General features: G+C 38.6%; 1 protein-coding gene across 6 annotated transcripts in view; it reads left to right on the top strand.

Annotated features, from left to right (window-relative positions):
- camsap1a (calmodulin regulated spectrin associated protein 1a) overlaps window positions 1–18482 on the top strand; it is a 33718-nt gene extending 15236 nt beyond the window's left edge. The window contains exons 4-19 of one of the 6 annotated variants that reach the window (XM_089123520.1): window positions 1381–1542; window positions 1751–1831; window positions 2076–2108; window positions 4279–4420; window positions 4936–5075; window positions 5552–5648; window positions 5858–5933; window positions 9743–9825; window positions 9986–10070; window positions 10738–12688; window positions 13918–14054; window positions 14133–14320; window positions 14400–14499; window positions 15041–15156; window positions 15267–15385; window positions 17241–18482. In XM_089123520.1, the coding sequence (XP_088979646.1) occupies window positions 1381–1542; window positions 1751–1831; window positions 2076–2108; window positions 4279–4420; window positions 4936–5075; window positions 5552–5648; window positions 5858–5933; window positions 9743–9825; window positions 9986–10070; window positions 10738–12688; window positions 13918–14054; window positions 14133–14320; window positions 14400–14499; window positions 15041–15156; window positions 15267–15385; window positions 17241–17531 (3801 nt within the window). In that variant the 3' untranslated portion in view covers window positions 17532–18482. Of the gene's footprint in view, window positions 1–1380; window positions 1543–1750; window positions 1832–2075; window positions 2109–4278; window positions 4421–4935; window positions 5076–5551; window positions 5649–5767; window positions 5934–9739; window positions 9826–9985; window positions 10071–10737; window positions 12689–13917; window positions 14055–14132; window positions 14321–14399; window positions 14500–15040; window positions 15157–15266; window positions 15386–17240 lie in introns of all 6 variants that reach the window. The other 5 variants (XM_089123519.1, XM_039679219.2, XM_039679218.2 and 2 more) reach the window with 5 other exon arrangements.
- The last annotated feature ends 2177 nt before the right edge of the window (window positions 18483–20659 follow it).

Genomic DNA, 20659 nt, shown 5'->3' with positions numbered 1-20659 from the left:
GAGTAATAACACATTCAAATTGGAAAATGGAGTCAAAAACCTTTCTGATGTTTGTGTGTGTAGAGTGTGTTTCTGAATGAACTCCCTCCACCATAGACACTCAGACACTCGCATCATTAAACCGAGGCCGTGGACTTTCTGCACAGAAGCCAGTTTCCTGACAAACACTTGTGCCGTGACTGTGTTCTGTCAGGCGTGTGTGTGTGTGTGTGTGTGTGAAGCAGGACTGTTGTTCTCCTTGTACGGCTGAATTTCTTGAGTCTTCCATCTTGTTGAAAGGTTATGTAAACAGCTCTCTCTCTCTTTCTTACGGTGTGTTTGGGATGGCAAACTACTCTCACTACTTTTCTATCGCTATGCTGTATGTATACTGTGCACAGATTTCTGTATGCATGAAATTTTATTCTATTTTTAACTCCTTGTATAGATCATTATAAATGCAATTTATTAATGCAATATAATCCAGGGATGCTCAGTATATCGTCAACATATCACTAATCAGACTTTTTTTCTTGAATAATTTATTTGTTGTTTGTTTATAACAGTATTGATCGATATAAGATGATTTTTGTTCAGAATGACAAAAGTTACAAAATTTTTATAGAATTTTATTCAATGCAAAATAACCATATTATTTTGTGAGATAAAAACACTGATTTAAAATTCAACCAACTTAGTATATATGATGTCAATGTAAAAAGAAAGAACAACTATATATTGTTAAATATAAAAAAAATATATATATATTATATATATATATATATATATATATATATATATATATATATATATATAAAAATATTATATATATATATTCAAATATTCTAATATATATATATATATATATATATAAATATTTAAATTTTAATATATATATATATATATATATATATATAGTATTGTTTCTTTGTTAAAAAATATTTATATTTATATTAATTCATTACTATAAATCTATAAATCAGTATTGATGTATTCACTTATTATAAATACTCTTTTTATTTACTTTTTTATTTACTACTTTATGTACATTTATTCTGATCAAAACACAAATCAGCCGTTCAAATCTCTGCATTGTTATTTTAGTATTATTCCTATACAATTATGGTATTTATGCATATTTTTAATTAGCTTATATTTTTATATATTTACATTTTTTTCAGCTTTTGTCATGTCATTGTGTGTTTTGTAATTTTTACTGGTCAGCATGCTACTGTTTGAATTTGTTGCATTCGGCCTTCTGTTTCCCATGCTACTTTTTAATATTAGGCAGTGTACACAGTATGTGCTGTGTAGTGTGGTATGTTGAATATAGTTGTTTTCTCATGCAATTTATGCAGAGAATCATCTGTCCGTTTACATTTGTTTTGTGTATGCGTGTAGAGTTCTCATATTCCGCTGATAGACGCTCTGATGATGGCGTACACTGTGGAGATGATGGCTGTAGAGAGAGTCGTGGCAAGCGTCAAACGCTTCTCCTCCTTCTGCGCCTCTAAAGAGCTTCCCTTCGACATGGAGGACGCCATGCTGTTCTGGATCAACAAGGTCAGTGTTTGTTTTTTCTTTGGCCATTGAAGTTCACATATAAGGCTAGTCAAGGTTTCTTGAACCAAAACATGTTCCCTCACCCTTCGACAGGCTATTTTTGCTACTGTAGCTTTAAGATGTCTGATAGTGTTTATAGTATATCAGACTCTTTATTAAGATGTGCAATGGAGTCAAGTACGCTCAACTGTTTGTGTTTGTGTGGCAGGTGATCTTGAAGACGAGAGAGCTCTCTGAGAAGGAACTCAAGATGAAACAGCCGCTGATGGATTCGCCGTGCCATCAGAAGGTCTGACCAATCACGAGTCTCGTAACCCATCCAATAGTAGACCGTTAGCATGCAGGCCTCCTCGTTGATTGGCTCAATCACTCACTGTGCATTTTACTAAACGGTTTAACCCTGTTCTGTGATCAGATTCGATTGCTTTTAAATCTGATCGTTCTCTTCTCCCTACACCTCTTTCTCTGCTCGACCTTTAACCTTTATGCTCTTCCTGTTTGTCTCTCTTGTCCCGCCCCTTCCTGTCGGATAGTCTCCCTCAAAATGGTACTGGAAGCTCGTGCCTGTAAGTGCCACAGCGCCCCCTGTGTCTGCAACGTCATGCTCCGGGCAAATGACTAGACAGTGTGTGTATGTTTGGCAGGAGGAACGTGTGTGTGTGTGTGTCATTGTGCATCTCATGCATTCATCTCTCTGTCCACCTCTCTCTCTTTCTCTGTTGTTTGTTGTCTATCTCAGCCTGATCTCATGAACGCTTTGGCCCATTGCATGCTGGAGCCAGTGGAATTCTCTCGTGTGGTACAGTACTCATACTCAACTGTTTTCAACATTGAGAATAATCAGAAATGTTTCTTGAGCAGCAAATCAGCATGTTAGAGTGATTTCTGAAGGACACTGAAGACTGGAGTAATGATGCTGAAAATACAGATTTGATCACAGGAATAAATAAAAAATAAAGGCAAATACAAAACAATTATTTTAAATTGTAATAATATTTCAAAATATTACTGTTTTCACTGTATTTTTGATTAAATAATGCAGTCTTGGTGAGCAGAAGAGTTTTCTTTTAAAAACATAAAGTCTTAATGATCCCAAACTTTTGGACAATAATTTATCAGGCCTTGAGTAGCAAACTTTTAAACATGCACACAATACTTCACTCTTCCATTCATCCATCTGTCTTTTCATGCATACACGCATGCAATCATTCAAAATGTCATTCAGTGGTTTATTTTGTTTTTGCTGAAGGTGTTTGACTTTCTCTTCTGGACCTTTACTGTTAAAGTAGAGGCAAAAACCCTCAATATAGAAGATAAAGTGAAATAATAAGGCAAAATTACTTTTAAACTGAATTTGGAGAAACTGCTTTTATGATCCTGGCTCCAGGTCCAATCTGAACCTGTCCCTCTATCTTGCACAAAAAATGTAAAAATATCTATAGATGTCTTGTGTATTATTTAAATGAAGTTTTCATACATAATTATTTTAATAATAATAATAATAATAAAAAAAACAGGATTTTTAGATTGATTGAAATAGGTCTATATATACTGTGTATTAAATTATTTGACACAGAAGAAGCCACTTTGCCACATAACACATTCCACATTTGGAAGGTTTTTTAAAAAATGCATGTCATTTTTTTTTTTTTCAAAGTTTGTTCCACTCATAATGAAAATGCTGTCATGTGTGTATTGTAAGCATTAGAAAATCAGAGCTAAGACAGAAGGCGAGATTTTCACTAAATCACAAAAAATACTTTTCAGTGTGTTCCTCATACATCTTGGAATCCAAAAACTTTGAACGTGATGCTTTAATATTAAAGGGATAGTTCACTTTGAAATTAATTTTTGATATGTTTTATCTTACCTCAAGGGCATCCAAGATGTAGGTGTCTTTGTTTCCACAGTATTTTCAATTTTGATATTTTTAGGTCAAACCGTTCTTGTCTGTCAGTCATAAATGGAGGTATATGGGGTCCACCTCAAAGAGCATGCACAGAGAAGTCCAAATTAAACATGATTTAATGACTCGTAAATGTAAGTACATTTTGATGGCGTAAGACACGAAACGAGCGGTTTGTGTGAGAAAACGAACAGTATTTATTTAGTTTTTACCTCTTGTTACCACAGTGATCTGAAGGCGTGGGCGCTTTGTGGCTGTGATTACAAGAGGTAAAAACGATATAAATACTGTTCGTTTTCTCACACAAACCGCTCATTTCGTGTCTTACGCCATCAATGTGTACTTACATTTACGAGTCATTAAATCATGTTTAATCTCGACTTCGCTGTGCATGCTCTTTGAGGTGGACCCCATAGACCTCCATTATATGACTGACAGGCAAGTACAGTTTGACCTAATCAAAATTGGACCTGATCAAAATTGAAAAGACATCTAGATTTGGATGCCCTTGAGGTAAGCTAAAACATACCAAAAATTTATTTCAAAGTGAACTATCCCTTTAAGGAATATACTTAAACTTTTGAATTGCGTCTTTTTTGGAGCTCAGCACACAGAATTATACACATTTATTTTATGGAAAAGATACTTGAGTTTATTTCTAACTTAGCACAAAAACACCTTTTTAAGTGACATGAGTTTGTTAACTGACAGGATTTTCATTTTCGAGTGAACTGTCATGTTCAAAGTGAGCGTGTCATTTATTATGTGAGACTGTGCATGTATCTGATCTGTGTTAGATGCTTTATAAGCCCCTGCCTGCTTTCTCTCAGGTACGTTACCGCAGAGAACACCTGTCCAGTCGTTCTTTCCCTCACCTGTCTGTGATGGAGGACCTGATGAAAGACGTTTGTGACGGAGCAGCACTGCTAGCGGTCGTCCACTTCTACTGCCCCGAATACATGAGGCTAGATGGTATATATATATACTCACACACACACACACACACACACACACACTGGGCCACTTAAGGTCAACTGTTTCAGTTGTATCTCAAAAATTTACACAACAATGATTTTATAGAAATCATTTATACAGATAAAGAAATTATTTATACAGATTTTTAAAGTAGTTTTGAAGTTAAAATTGGTACTTAATCCTACTTTTTCAAGGATTCTTTGATTTAATGGCAAAAGAACTGCATTTTTTTGAAATAGATATATTTTGTAATATTCATACTAACCGCAAATCTCTGGGGTAAATAGTTTACGTGTATATATGTAGCAGACTTTTATCCAAAGCAACTTGCAAAAAAGGTAACCAAAGCAATTTGTCAAAGAGTCAACAATATTTGTAATATACAAAGCCAACCGTGTTCAATTATTGAACTCGACAGTGAATGCAAGAATGATTTAGAAATTATGCATGCAGATTTGTTTTTTAAAGAAGTTGTAAGGCTCTTGTAAGTTTAATGTTGTTTTCTCCATCAGACATTTGTCTGAAGGAAGTGACGTCTCTGTCGGATAGTGTGTATAACATCCATCTGCTGCGGGAGTTTTCTAACGAATACCTGAACAGGTGTTTTTACCTGCACACTGAAGACCTGCTCTACGGCCCACCGGTGCTAAAGGTCCGTGCCTGAATATATCATTCTGCACTAAAAGTATTGTAACCTAGGGTTTCCTTTTAAGAAACCTAAGGCCAAATTAAGACAGCATCATATGCGTCCTTCACAGTTAAGACAGTCCCAGAATACAGTGCATACAAATACTTAATGCTACTAAACTAACGTGATTAATTGTTTTTTTTTAAATCTAATTAAATTTGAACTAATTTACTTTACTTAGTAGACAGCTCACTAGGTATAGACCAGAGCTTAAAGGGTTCGTTCACCTAAAAATGAAAATGATGTCATTAATGACTCACCCTCATGTCATCCCAAGCCCATAAGACCTCCGTTCATCTTCAGAACACAGTTTAAGTTATTTTAGATTTAGTTTAGATTAGTCGTTAATGACAGAATTTTGGGTGAACTAACCCTTTAAGTGTGCTAAGTGACCGCTAACAGATTCCCTGCGTGACTTTGACTTGCTCTTGTTCCTCCAGCATAACGTGATGGTTTTCATTGCTGAGCTCTTTTGGTGGTTTGAAGTAGTGAAGCCGGACTTCGTAAAGCCACGAGACCTACAAGAGATTAAAGATGGTAAGAACCTAGTCTTAAAAGCTTGACACTTTCAGATGCACACTTAGTTTCTATCTGAAGACGTCCATCTAATTTACTCTTTATTATCATGCTGTGTTGTGATTGGCAAATTTTGACAGTGAGAGCGTCTCTTCAGCCAAAGAGTTCCCGTCCCCATGTGCCCATATCCAATGCCACTAAGCGTAGCTTTTTAACCCCGTCTCCTTCAGCCGACTCGCTGGCGACAGCTGCCAATCCTGACGGTTGTATGCGGTATTACTTGCACCCTGAGGAGTCCTTGTCTGTGTAAGTCTGTTTGAAGTATCTAATGATATGTTACTCATTGCAGTACTTATTTTACCATTGCATTAAATGATAACTATGGGTTGTATTGTAATTGGGTTGTGATTAAAAGTCCAGATCTGATTTTTGTGCATATCCGATTGAAATTCTGTACAAATCACATTTCTGAAAATCCGTTTCAGTCTGACTGCTCTGATCGGATCTGCTCTGGTGTGTTTTTCCTGAAAGCATCATTAGCCAATGGTCGCCAATTCCGTCGTTATCAGCATAGTTCAACAAATTCAAATTCAAAAAAAAAAAAAGTCGGTGTTTCCCGAAACCATCGTTCCAACGAACATTCGCAAACAGCATCGCAAAGTTGTGTTGTAGGAACGATAGCTCTCGACCTGTGGTTAGAAGCAGGTTTGCATGATCTGGACTTAATAAGCAAGCGGACATTCAGTACAACCCGAGTCTTTTGTTTAGAATACATACAAATGTCATTTATATCTTTGAGTTTTTTAAGCACCGTTTTTGAAGAGCGTGTATGAGCGAACGTTCTCTACTATAAGAACGAGCCTATTATTGAATCTGGAAATAAAGCGAAATAACTGAGAACAATTTGAAATATTCCTCAGATGCCATGTCTGTAATTTATATTAACAAATCTGGCATTAATTCGATCTCAAACATTTTCATTAAAAGAAGTGATTACTCGACCATGTGCGCGATGTCATAAACCAGCGTAGTTGAACCATAGACTGTAAAAAAAGATGGACGACGCCCCTTCGCTCTTTTCCATTGAAGAGAACTGAAGCCGCCAGTGTCCCGGTATGGCTGGCCTCTGTCTGCTCTGTTTCTCTCCAACGATGTCTGCTGATTGCAGTACCTCGTTAAAATAAGGTAAATACAACTACTAACCACATAGTCAACATTATGAAAAAAAGTCCATTGGTGCTTCAGCCCTTTCACACAGCGCATTGATCCCGGGAAATTGCCAGAACGCTCGTGCCATCGCGCGACTCTGTTGCTCTTAGAAGAAAGTTTGTGTTCGTCATCAACGAACAAATGTCTGCAAACTGGGACGAAGCAGAGACCACGAGCTCCTCACTATCCGCGGGGAAGCTGAGATCGTTCACCAGCTTTGTGGAACGGTATGCGCGTGTACATGTTTTCGACGTGTCCGTTACACGTCTCATCCGTGTCTTTACGGGTTGTGTGCGAACGCACTCACAGATCCCGGCAAATCACTGGCAGTGTGAATAAACCGAAATTAAACAATCCGTGTCACATTATCTGTGAATTTTCCGGAATCTTTCCAGAGAACCTGTCAATCACAGCTGATGTCACAGCACCGTTTTTACAGCATCACATAACTAACTAAAAACAATCTTATTTTAAAAACAAACACTTGAAATTACACCAACTTGATATGAGCTACTGTAAATGACAGAAACTATCTTTGGAAAAAAGATATGTGAAGTGTATTTTAATTGTTTCGTTGGTCTCGCGTCCCTTTGAATAACATGGGGGGCTGGGGTTTATGACCTATCCTAGGACTGGTCACTGGGGGGTGATCGATCCATTTTGGCTTCACTTTTGAGGGCTTGTGCGGCATGCTTGGGTTGAACGACCACTTTGCGACAATATGGTTTCGGGAAACAGTCGAGACCAAGGGGGTAATCCATCAGCTGGAAGTTGAAGCCTCGCGGGAGGCGCCATTGTAGCAGAACTTCACCTGCTCTTAGCGTCCCAGTGACTCCCATTCATTTTTGCGCCACTTTGACAGCAAATAACTTTACATCTGAGGCGTCCAAAGACTTAATTTGTCCATTATTTATTTCTAAAAAAACATGAGAATGTATAAACTGCTCCATTACTTGTATCGTGCGTTACGGCCCCCTAGAAGACGTTTTTGTAAAAATAGGCTAAAGATTGCATCATAACGACGGGACTTTCTTTGGCACAATAGAGACATTACCGTATTGACAGGTAATGAAGCTTGCAGGCAATCTTTTACTGTCTATGAGGCAATCGGGGGGACATGGAGGCATAAAGCCAAGTTAGAAGCCCATAAATAGAGAGTCCATAAAAGCAACGGGACAAAATATTTCAACGTTTTTGAGGAATTGGGTGATTCAGATTTGTCTTGGCTAGGGTTGGGTATCGTTTGAATTTGAACGATTCTGATTCTGATTCCGATTCCGATTGCGATTCCTTGTTTCGATTCCGGTTCCTAACGATTCTCGATTCCGATTCTTTTAAGAGGCAGGGTCAAAAAAGTTTAGCTAACCTTGCTAACCAACGGCCTTTCTGAAGGAAATAATCCTTTCTGAAGGAAATACTCCTTCTGTAAAAATACTCCTTTTGTCACAAATTTTGCATTTTGCCGAGATTTCATTATTTTTAGAAAAGTGAAGCCACACTTTGGATCGCCGACGTAAGCTACTCATGTTCGACTCGCGTGGTTATGCCAACACTTCCGGTAGACGCTTCTTCGTTGGTGTTGTTCAGCGGTTTCTTCTTCCGCTCGGCGGACTGTGAATATCGAAACTAGGAATCGAAATTTTAACTTTTGAACGATTCCGGGAAAAACGAAAAGTTAGTCTCGGTTCCAATCGATACTCGATTCTCGATACCCAACCCTAGTCTTGGCACAGCTACTAGAAGATTTTCAACTGTCAGACTGTCGTCACGCTGAGTTTGAGCCTGCGCAGTCGCTCAGACATAAGACAGGAAGTGCAATAATCGGGCTTCAGTCTTCTCCGTTGAAACCAATGGGGTCGCTCTGTCCATTTCTTTTACCGTCTATGGTCGAGACTAGCAAGTTGATTTCTTCAACGATGCATTGTATGGGAAACGCACCCCTGATTGTGGTTTATGTGAATTTCTCATGCCAAATAAAACTTAATTGTCAGATGTTGTTATAGGGAATATTAAACTATATGTTCAACTTTATGCAAATGAAAAGTGATTTTTGGGAGAGACAACCTATAGAAGTGAAGTCTGAAGTAGCATGTGATCCGTTGCTCTTCAGTGTCGATGCAAGATGGAGAAGCTTTATCTTAGCAGTCAGCAACTGTCCTGTAATTTATGATTATGTCTCTGTGTACATACGGTGGTACTCGCCGTGCTGACTCTGAGCCTGAATGGTTTTGTGAGCTCCGATAGACCGGCATTTGCCCTTTTTCTGCTGGTACAAAGCCGCGATGACAAAGAGCTCTCGCTGTTTCTCATTCATCTTTAATATTAGGCATTTTATTTTATAGATATTCTATAAAACGAAAGAGCGGCATGATGGGACACACAAGTCGGATCTGAACAGTTGCGATATACAACGAGGACAGTCAATAATTTTAGATCAGATTCCAATTTGATGCACAAATAATTGTATTTGGACTGAAAGTGTGAACTTAGCCCTAGCTCTCTCTAGGAATTTTGAGTAAATATTGTGTAGAATTACATGATATTTAAAGGGATGCTCCACTTTTTTTGGAAATAGGCTCATTTTACCACTCTCCTGTTTTACTGTTTTTGAATCCCGAGAACTGTTTGGTTACTGATATTCTTCTAAATATCAGAAAATCGGCTAAATGGATTCAAAAACGGTGAAACTCAAGTGTTTAACTATGGGGGAGTGGTAAAATGAGCTTATTTCCAAAAAAAAGTGGAGTATCCCTTTAACTGATTTTGTTCTATTATCACAATTAAATAGCATATATAGATAGTTAGACAGACATATATTCACACACACACACACACACATGCATATATGGCTTTTTGCAACTAGCCGTTTGACTTTTCTTGTAATGGAGCTGATTTTGTTTCAGAAGAAATAGAAGCCCGCCCCCCTCCCACTCGCTCCTCCCGTTACGACGGAGACCGCAGAAGACCTCTCAGGGGGAGGAGAGTTCAGGTAACTACATCTTCAAATTAAACTTTTAACATAATATTGCATTTAGATTGATATTGATTCTCAATTCTCTAATTGATCTATTCTCTCTCTCTCTTTCTCTCTCTCTCTCTCTCTCTCTCTCTCTCTCTCTCTCTCTCTCTCTGTGTCATTCTGTGAGCAGAGCTCAGGAACAGGTCAAACTCTTTGTCCCGTATGGATGGACTAATGCTTGGATCACAGCTTGCCTGGACAGAACGGAGACAAAGGTTAGGGTTAAGTCTAATGTCACACAGTAATTGGGATTGTTATTGTTTTCATATAATTGAACAATGAAACAATGAAATTACATTTCATGTAATTGTTTTCTTTAATTGAAATAAAGCTAAAATAAAATGTAAATAATGATAAATAAATAATGAAATGTTGCCTTGCAGTCAATAAAATAACTGAAGCTAAAACTGTCATAAAAATAAGCTGAAAAATAAATATATAAATAAAATGGCAAAATCATATAATAAAATAAAACTTGAAAATTTCAATCAAATTAAAATGTATTGTACACATAAAAATAAATAACACTGATCTCACATTAAATGGCATTTATGTAAAATTAATCAGGCGTGGACAATCTGACCAAAAATATATCATGGCAAGAGTAATTTTGTGACATGGTAATGGTCATAACATATCACTGTGTAATTTTTTCTGTAAATTCTATGAAAATTTATGAAAACATTTTTTTTTTTATCCAGTAAATCAAATACTTTACAAATGACAGTTACTTTATCTCATTTTAATATTTTTTCCTTTTATTTGGAACTTTCAGAATCTCTACAGGTTGACACATTTCTACCATTGCACAATTTATACAGCCCAGTCCTGGAATAAATGACTTACTCGTTCAAATAATTACATCTGTATCTCTTTTCTCAGACCCATCTCTCAAATGGAGACGGATTGGGAACGCATATGTGGCGATAATATCAGCCTGGCTCGTTCCATTAGCAAGGACAGTTTAGCCTCCAACGTCATCTCCATTACTCCACGACACCGCATCAATGGCCAGCCCCTCCCCCAGACACGTAACCATGACAACCAGGAGGAAGAGGAGGAGCTTTTGGCTGTCATTAGCCCTGAGGGCGCTGCTGCATCCAGAAATAGTTTCTTCTTGGAACCGTTGCAACCTGCTGTTCTACGACCAAATAAGGAGAAAATGGGGATTAGTAAACGGGAGGAGAGTGGCGAAGGACGGGGTCAGGGACGCCGGGGGGCGCATACGCCCACAGAATGCATACTCAACCGGACGTTTACTCCAATCAATAGCCTGGAGCAAGAAGGCTCTCGAGCGCAATCCCCGGGAAGCTTCTTCCTGCACGATGACGCGGAGTGTGTGCGGGACAGTCCGCTCGGAGCCTGGGAGGACGTCGTCTCAGACTCTGAGTTTGAGGAAGATGAAGATGTAGACGTTCCAGAACATGAGCTTTCCAAAGCGCTTCTGATGCAAGCTGGGAGGAAATGCATGGGCTTCGGAGAGGAAGAGGAGTCGGTGAAATTGCGCGAGGACGTTTGTGTGCACGAACGGGACGATAAGGAAGGTACTAGCGGGCGGGCAAGTCCCTGCCCCAGCGTGTTGTCGCAGGCCAGCAGCACATCGACCGGCCGCATGACCAGTTTCGCAGAACGTCGCAGGCATAGGGTTGGATTTCCTGATGGTTGTCCCAGCACAGGAAGCTCGCAGACAACCACTCCCGATGGATCCGAAAGCATGCACTTCCCTTCGGACAAGAGTCCGGGAACACCAGGTGGCCGCCCTGGTCTCGCTTCCGAACTTGTACACCTTCGCATGCAATTGGAGGAAAAACGGCGTGCCATCGAGACGCAAAAAAGGAAGATGGAGAACTTGTCGGCACGCCAGCGGCAACAGCTGGGAAAGGCGGCATTCTTGCATGTCGTTAAAAAAGGGAGGAGCGACACACTGCCACACCCACTCAAAACGGGAATCATGTTTGAGAAACCGCTTGCGAAGGACGATGCATGCGTCGAGGTTCTGAAAGCTCGAGGAAAAGGCCCTGAGCATAAAGAAACATCAGTAACTCCATTAGAGGATAAGGACAATCGTTTGAGTGTCATGGGAGGAGACGGACCTTCAGACGACATGGGCGGAGAGCTAGATCTCAGCGAATGTAGCCGTTCAATCGAGCTCCTGAACGAAGCGATCGGAGCGATACAGCAGCAAATGATGCAAATGTCTCTCCAGCAAGACTTGCTCATGAAACAGACCATCCAGTCCCCGCAGGAACAACCGCAAACCAAACCAAGCGCAGTGCCGACCTTAAACGAACAACCGCCGGAGCAGCACGAGACCAAGTCGCGCTTTTCAGTGCACTTCACAGAATCGTTTTCCAACGCGACCAAGCGTCCTCCCAGACTCAGCTCGAGTCGTACGCCTCGGGCCAAACCTAGCGACCTCAAACTGAGCAAAGATACCAACAGTCGTCCAGCACTGAAAGCGAGCACTCCGACGCCGGGTGGCAGGACCCCCCGGGCTGAGAATGAGGAAGAGGGTGGGGTTAAAGACGGCGGGCACGGCTTGAAAGGGATTATTCGGAATACAACATTTAAACTGAAGGAATCTGCATACAGACGCTCGGACATCCTTGACTCTCCCCAAATCGAACTCCCCTCCGCAGAACCACCGCCTGACGATTCAACCCAGGAGCGGAGCAAGTCCAGTGCCTCTGGAGAAGAGAACGTACCGGTTCCATCTGAGGAGAACAGAACGAAACAGCTGATTGAAGTGGACCTATCTGAACTGGCTGAGCCGTCAGAAGGTGGCACAGAACCGGATGGTGAACAGAAGTCCGGCCTGGGCTTCTTCTTCAAGGTACCAGAGCATTCACATAAATGGTTTATTATTATTGTCATTATTATTACCAATACATCGTGTCTACACTGGAAACGAGCAGTGCGGCACGACAAAAGACATTTGAACCATTGTCTATGCTTTGGATTTTTAATGATTATTATTATTATGATTATTTCTAGTTTTTATAATATGATTTATCTAATGTTGTTAGATTGCATATTAACATTTATTTCAATTTTATTGCATTATAAAATAGATAGTTGGCTAAAGAGTGCTTTAATGTGATTTTAATTATTTAATAAGTTAGATTTTCATTTTTATATTAAAAAATAAAATGTATTTATTTATTGAACATTGATGTATTGCTATTGTAAACATATTATAAAGTCAATAAACCATAGGAGTCTATTAAAAGCTAGGGCTGTGTGTTTACATAAAATATGTGAGCGCACTGTGTATAATTATTTTGTGTATATATATATATATATATATATATATATATATATAAATACACACACATACTGTACTGTACATGTATATTTAAGAAAAAAAAATATTTATATATAATATAAATTATATATCAACCTATATACAGAATATACATGAAAACATTTCTTACATATATACAAGCATGTGTGTGTATTTATATATATATATATATATATATATATATATATATATATATATATATATATAAAATAATTATACACAGTGCGCCCACATATTTTATGTAAACAAACTTTTATTTTGGATGCGATTAATTGCGATTAATCGTTTGACAGCCTTATTAAAAGCAACAGTAACGTGATAAATGCCATCAATCATCAATAATAATAAAAAAGTTTATTTTAAGGTGACATGGTGAAATTGTACTTACTCGTACCGAGTAATATTAATTACTCTAGTTAATTAACTATATGTACTTATTATAAAATTATAGTTATAAAATTAGGGGTTATATTTAGTTTTACTAACTATAGTAGTTTATAGTTATAAAATTTTGGTTTAGGGTTTGCATAATTTACTTTACATAAATTATTACTATAGTAAGTACATGTAGTGATGTGTTACTGTCACCTTAAAATAAATTGTTACTAAAAGTTCTAAAGAAAAATATTGCAATATACAATTTTGTTCACAAATTTTGAAACTTGTAAAAGAAGATGAAACTTGCCTCCAGCTGTTGCCTTGTTAGTATTTTTGTTTGTATGAAAACCATTGCCTCTGCTTTCACTTTGTGTATGTAGGATGATCAGAAAGCAGAGGATGAGCTGGCTAAGAAGAGGGCGGCGTTCCTTCTTAAACAGCAGCGTAAGGCCGAAGAGGCACGGATACGCAAGCAGCAACTGGAGGTGGAGTCAGAGCTCAAACGAGATGAAGCCAGGTATCAGTCACGCTGGATCTAGTGAGTAAATAAAAGAGCTTTTCTCTATTTGATGTCATTTATGTCTGTTTGTGTCAGACGAAAAGCTGAGGAAGACCGCGTTCGTAAAGAGGAAGAAAAGTCTCGTAGGGAGCTGATCAAACAGGAGTACCTGCGCAGGAAGCAGGAAGAGCTTCTGGAGGAGCAGGGCGTCACCAAACCACGCCCACGTAGCAGGAGGCCACGCCCTAAATCACTGCATCGAGCTGAGTCTTCCTGTTCTGCTCGTAAGACACTGAACTTTTAATGTATCTATGCGTAATGCATTTGATTCTGAGCCGGTAACGCCACTCTTTCTCTCTCCAGCGGTGAGTCTCTGTTCTGCTCCCTCGGGATCTTCTCTCTCATTGGCTTCTGCCGCTACTGAAGGGGACAGTGTGGCGTCAGGAGGGGCCAGTTCACACAGGTGAGCATCACAGATGTGCGGCCCACTTCTCTGGAAGGGATAGCTTTATGCAAAAATGTTGCGTTTCTTCACATTACACTTTGAGCAGACTGATACTCTGTTTTTGACTAGATTCAGAGGTACTTTAACCAAAATATTATTTATTTATTTATTTATTCTTAATTAATTTATATATTTTTAATCTATATAGTCTGTGTGTGTGTGTGTATAATATTATAAATGGCAATACATTAAATGCAATATTTAATAAAACTATATATATATATATTATAAATTATATTTTATATATAGCACACATTTTATATATTTTATATATAAAATATAGTAAATATATTTTATATTTATTTAATGTGTTTTTTAATTGAATCTATTGTAATTTATAATATTTCATTTAAAATTTGGAAGATGTTTTTTATTATTTTATTTGATATTTAATTGCATCATTGGTTTTATTGCATGTGATTATTGATAGAACAGCTTTTTACTTGATTTCAGTCCAGTCATTAGACATAATATTATAATTCCCGGATGTGTGTTGTAGGGGGGAGTCTGTGGAATCCTTTCCCATATTGAGCCGAAATGCGAGCAGGAACATGGAACGAGACTGGGAAAACGGCTCAACTGCCTCGTCCATCACGTCTGTGGCAGAATACAATGGTGAGATGCACACATTAACCGCTCTTCTTGAATGTATTTTGTTCACCCAAGGTAACAGCATATTTCAGCATTGTTAGTTCACTTTGTGTTTTTCCCATTTCTGTCTTTAGGGCCCAGGTTATTTAAGGAGCCTAGTGCAAAGTCCAACAAACCGATCATCCAGAATGCCATCGCTCACTGCTGTCTTGCGGGAAAAGTCAATGAAGCACAGAAGAATGCCATTCTGGAGGTGAGTACAGTTACCATGACAGCAGGCTGTTCAAAATCACATTGCTACAGTGCTATTCTTACTATTACATGTTACTTTTGTTATTTATGCAGTTCATAGTTGGAATACTGTGCACAGTATACACATTTTCTGCATGCTTATGAACTACTACATTTTATGTACTGTTTCACATACTTAAAAAAAAAAGTATGCAGTGTAAACTTAGATAGATGGATGGGTGGATGAATGGATGAATACATGGATGGATGGATGAATGGACAAATGGATGGGTGGATGAATGGATGAATACATGGATGGATAGATGAATAGATAAATGGATGGGTGGATAGATGAATAGATGTTGGATAGATGGATAAATAATGGATGAATAGATGGATGGGTGGATAGATGGATTGATGGATAAATGGATGGATGGATGAATGGATGAATAGATGGATGGGTGGATAGATGGATTGATGGATAAATGGATGGATGGATGAATAGATAGATGGATGAATGGATGAATAGATAGATGGATGGGTGGATTGATGGATGGGTGGATGGATGAATAGATAGATGGATGGGTTGATAGTTGGATTGATAGGTGGATTAGTGGATGGATGAATAGATGAATGGATGGGTGAATGAATAGATAGATGGATGGGTGGATGGCTGAATAGATAGATGGATGGGTGGATAGATGATCGATGGATATATAATTGATGGAAGGATGGGTGGATCGATGGATTGATGGATAAATATCCAGTATTCCAGTATGTAGCCCAAGACTGGTTGCCCATTAAAGCTAAGCAGGGCTGAGCCTGGTTAGTACCTGGATGGGAGACCTTCTGAGAAAGCCAGGTTGCTGCTGGTAGAGGTGTTAGTGAGGCCAGCAGGGGGTGCTCACCCTGTGGTCTGTGTGGGTCCTAACGCCCCAGTAAAGTGATGGGGACACTATGCTGTCAAAAAGAGCACCGTCCTTCGGATGAGACGTTAAACTGAGGTCTTGACTCTCTGTGGTCCAGGATGTCTTTCGAAAGAGTAGGGGTGTAACCCCGGCATCCTGGCCAAATTTGCCCAGTAGCCTCTGTCCATCATGGCCTCCTAATCATCCCCATATACACCAATTGGCTTCATCACTGTCTCCTCTCCACCAGTAAGCTGGTGTGTGGTGAGCGTTCTGGCGCAATATGGCTGCCGTCGCATCATCCAGGTGGATGCTGCACATTGGTGGTGGTTGAGGAGATCCCCCCTTCTATGTGAAGCGCTTTGAGTGTCCAGAAAAGCGCTATATAAATGTAACGAATTATTATTATTTATTTATTAAATAGATGGATGGATTGATAGATGGATGGGTGAATGAATAGATAGATGGATGGGTGGATTGATGGCTGGATGGATGGATGAATAGATGGATGGGTGGATAGATGGATTGATGGATGGATGGGTGGCTGGATGAATAGATAGATGGATGGGTGGATTGATTGATGGATGGATGAATAGATGGATTGGTGGATGAATGGATGGGTGGATGGATGAATAGATAGATGGATGGGTGGATAGATGTTGGATAGATGGATAAATAATGGATGGATTGATAGATTGATGGGTGGATGAATAGATGGATGGATGGGTGGATTGATGGATAAATAGATGGATGGATGGATGGATAGATGGATGGGTGGATGGATTGATGGATGGATGAATAGATAGATGGATGGATGGATGAATAGATGGATAGATGGATGGATCAAGACAGTATTGCATGATAAACATTTACAACAGCTAATTTGATTTATATAGTTGCTATATGCATCTTTATATATCCAGCCGTATATGTTTGAATATGTAACGATGCATTGCCATTAATCCACAGGAAATCGAGCGATGCGAGTCCAACCACCTGATAATCCTGTTCCGTGATGGTGGATGTCAGTTCCGGGCGCTGTACGTGTATTCCCCTGAAACAGAGGAGATCGTCAAGCTCAAAGGCACCGGGCCGCGAGCCATCAGCCGCAAAATGATCGACAGACTCTACAAATACAGCTCTGACCGCAAGCAGTTTAACGTCATTCCCGCCAAGTCCGTCTCGGTCAGCGTAGACGCTCTCACCATCCATGGTCACTTGTGGCAGGTCAAACGGCCGAGCACCTCCAAGAAAAAATGATCCTCCTTTCCATTGGCTCATCGGATTGATCCGCTGCTTTCTGATTGGCTACTGGGCCATATTCCATCTCTTAAACTGCTGTTTTGCAAATGAGCAGGCCTCCTAATATCCTATTGGTTCACGAGCTTCTCAAATTCCAGACTAGACTCCTGCTTTCCTATTGGCTCACCAACTGCTGCACTCCTATTGGCCACTGCGCTGTGACATCATATGAACAGAGCTGAGGAACAAGTGGAGTGGGTGGAGCTTGATGTTTGATTGACAGAGTTAATGAATGTGTTTTAGAATTGTCATCGTTCAGTGTTGCTGTTTTTTTAGGCAGAAATCTGCATGTGGCACTTTTCTGTTTGATTTTACCGTAGTATTAATTTACACAGGAACGACAGACAACACTCTCACTACTTGAATTATGAATTATGTACTACACGAATGTGCGTACGAACGCATCTGGTGTTTTGCGTTTCTCATACCTCTCCATATGCTGCTGTTCATACGTGACACTTTAGCAGTGCAATGCAATGAACATGTGACAAGGGATCTGTGTGTGTGTGACTGTGTGGAGACCTTGACCTTCAGCTTTTCATGGTTTTAAAGTGTTTTATCATTAAATGGTTCTGTATTCATCTTTTGTTCTTTTCTGACATATATTCATGCTAACTGCTGACAGTATTAATGTACTTTCATAATTATTCACTGAGGAACCAGATTGTCATAGAAACACATTGCCACTGATTGTGTGTGTGTGTGTGTGTGTGTGTGTGTGTGTGTGTGTGTATCTGTGTGTGTTCAGTAATGAATGTATGCACTCCAGGGTCTCCTGTGAGCAGGGCTTTCTGTTGTTTATGTTTGGATTGTACAAAACTTTGCTTTATTTTTTTTATTTATTATTATTTACCATATATTTATTTTAAAGAGAACACTGAAATTTAATAAATTATACAACCAAAATGACATCTCGGCTGTGGTGTAATTTTAGACCATTTAATCTGACCAAAATATAAATAAGAAATATCCTAATATTTTTTTTCCTGTAAAATATTCACTGTAATAGTTTTTTTTTTTTTAAAACAACATTTTTGTCTTTTTGTGTGGATATTACTTTTAATAGACTGGTTTTAAATGTGCAGCTTTTTTTCAGTCAGTCACTCTCGACGTCACGTCGGTGACCGACGAATAGCTAGAGAGGCTAATCTACTTTGATGGTTACTAAAATGAGCACATTTGCGTTTGTTCTTGTGTCTAATCTCTGGAATCATTTGCATATCGATTTAGGTCATGATTTAAAGGAGAACCCTGCCGCAAAATGAACCTTTGGTCTGATTACATGTTGGTACCTAGTCAATCGTTCTCTGAGATTTGTTTTTATGATAATCAAATGTAAAGAGTTTTATCTCTAAAAATGGTTTAGTGTGTAACGTTAGTAATGGGGGCATATAATAAGTAAAAAGAAATCGTTAGTTTATACCACCTAACAAGGGTCAAAATAGCCTTGCAAAACATGCAAAACGAAGCATTTAGAACTTTGTAAGTGTACAGACCGTTTAATAAGAAGATACTTTATAAAGACAGTTCACTTCGTGTATACAGACAGGAGCCATCTTGGAAAACAGTCACGACAAGTCAAACCATGAACGACGTGCTGAGTGAGCTGAACTGTATGAAGTTCCAAGAAGTTCCAGTAGCACCTCAATGCAGAACATGAGATCCACGGGGAGGAGTCGGATCACGATCCAAGGGGTGGAGATGGGTAGGATTAGGGTTGGGTTTAGGGATTAGGGGTGGGTTTAGGGATCAGGGGGCGGAGTTGGTTAGGTTTAGGTGTATGTAAGGTAGGAGGAGTTGTATCTGGATTCGACTCCTCCCCATGGATTTCATGTTCCGCAGTGAGGACCATGCGTCTGCGAACTTCTGAACTGTATGAACGGCGTTCGGGGATCGACTTATCGAGACTATTATCTAAAATGGCTTCTGTCTCTCTATACACGAAGTGAACTGTCTTTAAAAAGTATCTTCTTATTAAACGGTTTGTACATTTACAAAGTTCTCAACACGTGACCAGAGATTACTAAATACACGTGTTAATGTCGTGATAGCTTTTTCCAGGTGGATAGAGCTAATGCAGGAGAAAGAGTTCAGAAGAGACGCTGAAGTCCTGCTTTCTTCTCGACAGGTTACAAGCTTTTTTTTCATTGTTTGGTTGTGTACTAATGTACTAAAGTGCTAATCCTTTCATAGCTTTTTGATACATAATAGTTAGTTACCGTAGATTCAACGAGCATTTGAAACATTTTCACAACTAGATGGGATAAATTCCTACACATAGTCCATTTAAGCACGAAAATACAGTACAATGAATGTGAATGTTTAAGAATTCTGCAAAAAAAGAAACAATATGCATGGTTTATCACATTTTGCACAAACTCAAGTGTTGCTGACATACTAAAAGTACTAAAAGTACCAGGGGTGTTAAATTTAGTTTCAAGAGGGTCAATAGGCATACTTGAAGTTTTTTACTGAGCCTTAAAAAGGATTAGTTCACTTTAAAAAAACAAACAAAAAAAAAAACATTTGCTGATAATTTACTCACAACCCATGTCATCCAAGATGTCCATGTCTTTCTTTCTTCAGTCGAAAAGAAATTAAGGTTTTTGATCAAAATATTCTAGGATTTCTCTCCATATAATGCACTTTACTGGTAACCAAAAGTTCAAGGTCCAAAAGACCTCCAAAGTTTCAGTGGGCTGTGAAACGATTAATTGCATCCAAAATAAAAGTTTGTGTTTACATAATATGTGTAGTGTGTATAATTATTTTGTACATATAAATACACACACATGCATGTATATATTTAAGAAATATTTGCATGTATATATATATTTATTAAATTAATATTATACATAAATATTTGATATATTAAATAACACATTTTTTGTAAATATATACATGCATATGTGTGTGTATATATATATATATATATACAAAATAATTATACACACTACAAACACATATTATGTAAACAGACTTTTATTTTGGATGCGATTAATCGTTTCACAGCCCTAGTTTCAGTGCAAACTACAAACTGTTCAAAGGCTTTAAACGATTCCAGACGATGAATAAGGGTCTTATCA

The sequence above is a fragment of the Pimephales promelas genome, chromosome 19, assembly GCF_988280905.1.
Source record: "Pimephales promelas chromosome 19, fPimPro1.hap1.1, whole genome shotgun sequence".
Lineage (NCBI taxonomy): Eukaryota > Metazoa > Chordata > Actinopteri > Cypriniformes > Leuciscidae > Pimephales > Pimephales promelas.
Note: the sequence above shows the minus strand (reverse complement) of the source record. Positions and strands in the feature narration are given on the sequence as shown.